Raw genomic sequence first — 6,511 nt, 5'->3', positions numbered from 1 at the left:
CCGTCAAGTCAGCTGCCATATAAAGACATATGTGAATGAGTGACAGCCCTTGTCTGTGAAACTTTATATTGATGCTTTCAGATGCATTTACATTACATATACAATATATTCTAACATGTGTAGCTGATTAGACCATGTAGTATGTAGGCCAGTGTGTGTATGTGAATGTGTGTGTGCATGTGTGTGTGTGTGTGTGTGTGTGTGTGTGTGTGTGTGTGTGTGTGTGTGTGTGTGCCCTTTGCAGAGGCAGTTTGTAATCAGCTGTCAAAGTGGGCTCCGTCCCCATGGCAGCAGTTGAGAGCAGAGCTCGTGCAGGGCAGTGAAAAGCTCTCAGGTCCACTCTGCAGACTGATCCATGAAGGTGGAGGACGGACGGGACAAACACTAAGCCTGCACTTCTACTACATATTGATTAGCTGTGTTTTGTCAGCTGCAAGCATGCTGGTCTGAGAGTGTGTGGGTGTGAGAAAGAGAGAGAGCGTGGGTGAGTGTGTGTGTCATTTGGTGTGTTTGGTTTTCCTGTTTTCAGACCCTAGTGACGGAGAGGAACAGACAAGGGTAAAGGTAAGACCTTAAAGTGATCAATATCTAATCATTATTAATGTGTGGAATTAACCAATACTGCTACACTTCTAAACATGTCACTGCATTTTCATTCATGCACAAGTTACAGCTGAATATATAAACACATTTTTAAATACACTTTATTCAAGAACCGAAGGATTCAAGGATTCATTTGCCATGAAAATCAGTAATAAAATTGAATATGAAAAAAGATTCAGACAAAAGCAAAATGAAGGACTTAAATTATAAAAACATTAAAATTGAAACTATATATGCCACAACTACAAATTAAAAGAATGCATTAAAATAACAGAGTAAAATAAGAAAAGGTCATGTATAATTTAAGATTTTAAGATTCATTATTATTTTTATTTATTTGTTTTTCTACATATAATTTATGACAGAAAATTAAATGTCAGCTCAGCCAGACCAGGGTCGAGTAAGTTGATGTTGGACGAAAGACATATTTGTGCAAATTCCTATAAAATAATGTCTTTTATTTGTTGAAGCAAGTGCAACATCTGGGACAGTCTTTGAATTTAATATAAATTGTTTTTATTCACATGGGAAACATTTCATTATTTATGTTTATTTATTTTAGCCTATATATTTCCTATCATAGTTACATTATTGAAAGTGTATCTGAACAGTATGTACTGTACACTTGTGAAATTGAATATGTTGTAATGGTGAGACTTGCTGCATTTTGTTTTTTTTAACGCAGAGGGTTGAATACACAATGCTATATGATTGTATGCTATATACAATAATAACAATAACAATATATTTAATTTATTATGTGCTTTTACAGATGCTCAAAGATGCTTACATGAGCAAAACTAAAATGCAGAAACAATGTTATCAAAAAGAAATAGAATGAAATTAAATAGATACAATTAGATTAAAGAAAATTAAAAGAAATTAGACATTTAATTACACATTAAAAGCCAGTTTAAAAAGGTGTGTTTTTAGAAGTGATTTGAAGGTGTTGAGTTCTGTACAGTCTCTGATGAGTTTAGGGAGTGAATTCCAGAGGGTGGCAGCAACTTAATGTATTCATGGTGTTAGACAGACTCTTTGGAATATCTGGTCCTCGAATATATAAAATGTCAAATGCTGCTCCCCCTAATCTGACATTGTACTGTATGTATATATAATATAGTTGTAGTATATATATATATATATATATATATATATATATATATATATACAGTATATGCAGCACAGTACAGTATATCCCAATAACGATGCATCTCATAACTGCTTTTGTTCCTGTCTGTGTGTGGGCAGAGATGATCGAGCTGGGCCTGGCTGATGGCAGCCTGATCGATGAGCTGATGGAGCTTACGGCTCAGAGCCTCAGTCAGCTGGAGATCCAGGAGCACTTCAACGTCGTCAAGGAGATAGGCAGAGGGAAATATGGCAAAGTGCTGCTGGTCACACACCGCTTCAGGGGTATGTCTCCAATCTTTTCACACCATATTTAGTATTGGTCTCACTTTCAATTTTTTCTACTGCACTTCAATATTGCTGTTTAGTTAGAGGTGCTGAGTAATTGTTCAAATCACTCAATGACTTCCTGAAATTTTACAGGCAATGCAAATTTGTTAAAGGGATAGTTCACCCAAAATTCAAATTTCACTCATTATATACTCACCCTCATGTCGACTAAGGGCAGGGAGAATTTTTAGAGTCCTCCGTGCCTTCTCTTAGTTAGTAGTAGTTACTTAGTTACGGGGGGGTCCGCGCAGCAGTATTTGTCCATATAATAGTTGTGAATGGTGCTCACTTTTCTTCGTCCAAAAAGACACACCAAAAAACATCCAAATACCTTCATACTGCTCATCTGTAAAGTCCCTCTTGTATTGAAGCCCCGACATGAGGAATTGTTCCGAAAAAAATATATTTTAAGCTTGTTTGTAGTGGAAGCTCCCAGTGTCTCAGTTCACTGCTCTTCCTGTGTCAGTGCGATTTGCACTGACCGGCGGGACAATTTCTCATGTCGGGGCTTCAATACAAGAGGGACATTACAGACGAGCAGTATGGAGCCCTTTGAGACAAACTGTTTGTACAAACGGGCTATACAAATAAAATTGCCTTGCCTTGCCTTGCCTATGGAGGTATTTGGATGTTTTTTGGTGTGTCTTTTTGGACGAAGAAAAGTGAGCACCATTCACAACCATTATATGGACAAATACTGCTGCGCAGACCCCCCCCTGTAACTCCGAGAAGGCACGGAGGACTCTGAAAATTCTCCCAGCCCTTAGTCGACATGAGGGTGAGTAGATAATGAGTGAAATTTGAATTTTGGGTGAACTATCCCTTTAAATCTAAACACAATTCATTGCAAAGTTGCAACAAACAATTAAGGAGAGCAAAGCAAGGAGCAGATACACAAACAGAAGAGAGGTGAGAAAAGTACCACTTGAATAAATTAAGACAGAACAACAGGAACATGGAACTGCAGCTGAGTCGGAGAGAGACGGAGCTGAGCCAACGTGGGGCGATGACAGCTCGGCGTAGACAATGGAGAGAGCAGAATGTAGAGCATGAGGCTAGCTCGAGGTCTGCAGGCTGGTATTAGGGGTGAGGGGGTCCTGGGATAGGCACGGTTGTAGGAAAGTTTTAAGATAAAGCGAATACCTGTCCAATATCACTGAAGTGGTCATAGATACTCTTAATTCTGCACTTCCTTCAATAGACAAAACAAGGTGTGCATGATCAGTGCTATTAATAGTCAAAGTGAAGTATGGATGGTCTGCAGGGACCCCGATGGCCTTGAAAGTGATGCCCAAAGCCTCGACTAAGCTGCAGGGCTTTCTGAGAGAGTACTGCATCTCCTTACACCTGTCCTGCCACCCCTGCATCGTGGGCCTCTTTGGTATTGCCTTCCAGTCTAATGAGCACTACTGCTTTGCCCAGGAGCTTGTCATTGGGAGGGACTTGTTTGCTGTCATCCAGCCAAAGGTGAGCCAAACACTGACAAGACACACCCAAGAGTCATTGAGGTTGTATGTGACCTTCTCAACACAAACTCAATGAGGGACAAAATGTAAACCTTTTAGAGTGTGGTGCACACCTGGAGACTTCACTGTTGATGTAAATAAAGAGGTTTAAATATAAAGTAAATTGAGTTACATGCAGGTAAATTGTAGTATGGACTAAATACTGTTTTAATTCACCATTAGGTTTGCCAGTTATATTCATCAATGCATTTTAAAAACTATTTAGAACAAAATAAAGTTCAGTGTGAAGAATAAAATTACTAATTATTCTGCAAACAGAACTGGGGGATTCACAGCTTCTAGTGACTCCTGTGAAATTAAAAGTGCTCAACACTTCCTCCACGGGCTTCCATTTATCAGAGACTCAGTAAGGTTGATGTGGTCAAACAACTGATTTTGAACATAGTTGCAAAGAAACAGGGGGTTTCCTTGGCCCCTGTTTCTCACCAAGTAACTTGGTTAAGATAATAAGTTATAAGTATAACAATAATGTCATCAACCTTTTCCTTCTAGAGTTTAGGAGGGAGATGGAAAAGGATACAAAAGTGTTTAAAAAGTGTTTATTTTGGCTGACGGTTGATTTTCCTGTGCAGAAATGGTTGTTTACCTTTTTAGAATTTTTTTTTTTTTTATGTTTGACCTCGAGATCTTGAAACCAGCACCAATTACATTAAGGTCTTGCCAATCTGAAGACAAAAGACATCTTTGGTTGTAATTCTGGTTGTCCAACATGTTTGAATTCATCTCAAATGTTGCATAAATCAGCTAATTTAAAGCAGAAGTAAGCGGAATGTTTGTGTGGTAACACTTTACAATAAGGGTCCCTTAATTAACGTTAGTTAGTACATTATTAAGCATTAATATATAAACTAATGTGTTAATTAATGCTGAGTAATGCATACAATGATAACTAATTACATTATTCAACTTTTATTATTACTTAATAATTTATTAACTAACTTTGAGTAGTAAACATTAATTAACTGCTTACTAATAGGCTACATTAATTAATGTGTTTGTGTTTCCTATTCCTAAATAATACACAATAATGATTGTTAATATAGCTGTAAACAGTTAATTAATGCTTAATAATGTACTAAATGTTAATTAAGGGACCCTTATTGTAAAGTGTTACCGTTTGGGTTAAGTCTTAAATAGTTATATCTTCCAACAGCAATCACTTACATAGAGTGTTTGGTCCGAAACACGAGTCTGTCAGTCACTCTGCTCTACTGTAAGCCGAGGAGAAAACTTATTGTATACTTCCTTGTATCCTACAACCTTTATCCAATGAGGAGAGAGAACGGCATGAAGGGCTGTGTGTGCAGCCAAGGGATACGCGTGAATGTGGTGACGTAGGGACGAGGACCAATAGATCCATGACAAGGGCGGGGACTGCTAACTCCATCGGCTGACAAGAAGTTAGCCAAAACAACCGGATCGCTTACTTCTGCTTTAACAATAAAGAGAATAGTGGATCCATGTTGGTTGTTCTGTTTCAGAAAGAAAAGAGCACATGGCTGAATGCTGATGTCAGTATAATCTGTCTTTACACAGTGCGATCAGATCAGATCCCAAATGACACAAAAATCCATACATCATTTTTAATTTGTTCAGGTGGGTATTCCAGAGCCTTCGGTGAAACGCTGCGTCCTCCAGATCTCCAGTGCTCTGGAGTTCATCCACAGCCACGGCCTGGTCCATCGTGATGTCAAGCCTGAGAACATTCTCCTGCTGGACAATCTTTGCTGCCAGGTAAAGCTGGCCGACTTTGGCCTGGCCCAGAAACGAGGCACTATGATACGGTTCATCACAGGTACCCTGCCATACATGGCCCCGGAGCTGTGTAGCGTGGTCCTGCAGGAGGGCCAAAAAGAAGCGACCGCCCCTCCTCTTAGCGTGGAACCGAGCCTGGACACCTGGGCCTTCGGAGTGGTTATCTTCTGCATCCTCACAGGCTACTTCCCCTGGGAGAATTGCATGGACTCGGACGACTTCTACCAGGAGTTTGCTGACTGGTGTAAAATGGAGGAGAAGCCTAACACTGAGGAGGACGTTCCTCAGCTGTGGAAAAGGTTCACACCTGAAGCCATGGAGATGTTTAGTAAGCTCCTGGCTCTGGATGCAGGGGAGAGGTGTACGGTGGGGGAGGTGAGAGCGTACATGGAGAAGGACTGGCTTAGGAAGGCATCTGAGAGCCATTAGCAGCAGCCAGGGAGCTGGAGGAAGGTCCTAATGTTCAATGTTTAACAACTCTATTGGGCTTCCTTGTACCTTCACAACATTTGATACTAAAGCTTTGTCCCAATTCAGCAGTGACATCCTTCTGAAGATGTGGTCCAGGAGGGTTTGGCCCTTTATAGCCACAAAGGGTCATCCAAAATGGTAAAGACAGTCTGGTCACTGGCTATGCCCGGTGTTCCTGTTGTGGCTCTGTCATCCAGCAGTCTTGACAACCTTTTTCACTAAAACCTGGGGAGGACTTTTGTAGCTGTGTCATTGAAAGCTGAAACCAAACACTTACTTTTAAAATCTTAGTTCTCGGGCTACAAACAACATGGTCAATGAATTGGGACACAGTCTGATATCTGGTATGCGATTTGCATTGATGTAATACTGTATATGATAAAAGAGAGCTGAACAGGGGTGTTGCGGCCAAACCCAATAGAGTTTTTTTTGGGGGGTGAGGGGGGTCGGGGGACATAAATATAAATAGCTACATAAATGTTTAGTCCATTGTGATTGGAGAAGTAGCCCATTAAGTGGTACTGAACTGTAATCAAATATGCAATTTAAATTAAAGATTGTGTATACTTATTATCTGTGCCTGTTTTTGCATAGTTGTTCTTCTGTATTAAGTTGTGAATGAACTGAATATGTCAGTTGAGTACATAGAAATTCTGCAGTGCTGTGCAATTACTACAGTATGATTATTCAGATGT

General features: G+C 39.9%; 1 protein-coding gene across 1 annotated transcript; it reads left to right on the top strand.

Moving 5' to 3' along the window:
• The first annotated feature begins 268 nt into the window (after nt 1-268).
• Nucleotides 269-6,252, top strand: LOC146984189 (serine/threonine-protein kinase SBK1). Its single transcript, XM_085781121.1, has 4 exons — nt 269-564; nt 1,855-2,019; nt 3,329-3,531; nt 5,187-6,252. Exons 2-4 carry the CDS (start codon nt 1,857-1,859, stop codon nt 5,772-5,774), a joined length of 954 nt encoding a protein of 317 aa, XP_085637247.1. The 5' UTR covers nt 269-564; nt 1,855-1,856; the 3' UTR covers nt 5,775-6,252.
• Nucleotides 6,253-6,511: the final 259 nt, after the last annotated feature.

The sequence above is a fragment of the Trachurus japonicus genome, chromosome 7, assembly GCF_045865225.1.
Source record: "Trachurus japonicus isolate A0001 chromosome 7, Traja_1.0".
NCBI lineage: Eukaryota > Metazoa > Chordata > Actinopteri > Carangiformes > Carangidae > Trachurus > Trachurus japonicus.
This window is presented reverse-complemented; position numbering and strand designations above follow the sequence as displayed.

Excerpts from the sequence above, each read along its gene's own strand:
- LOC146984189 (XM_085781121.1), top strand. The coding sequence starts at position 1,857 with ATGATCGAGCTGGGCCTGGCTGATGGCAGCCTGATCGATGAGCTGATG. Across the intron at positions 2,020-3,328 it reads GGTCACACACCGCTTCAGGG|GGACCCCGATGGCCTTGAAA; the intron begins GTATGTCTCCAA and ends GATGGTCTGCAG. Across the intron at positions 3,532-5,186 it reads TTGCTGTCATCCAGCCAAAG|GTGGGTATTCCAGAGCCTTC; the intron begins GTGAGCCAAACA and ends TAATTTGTTCAG.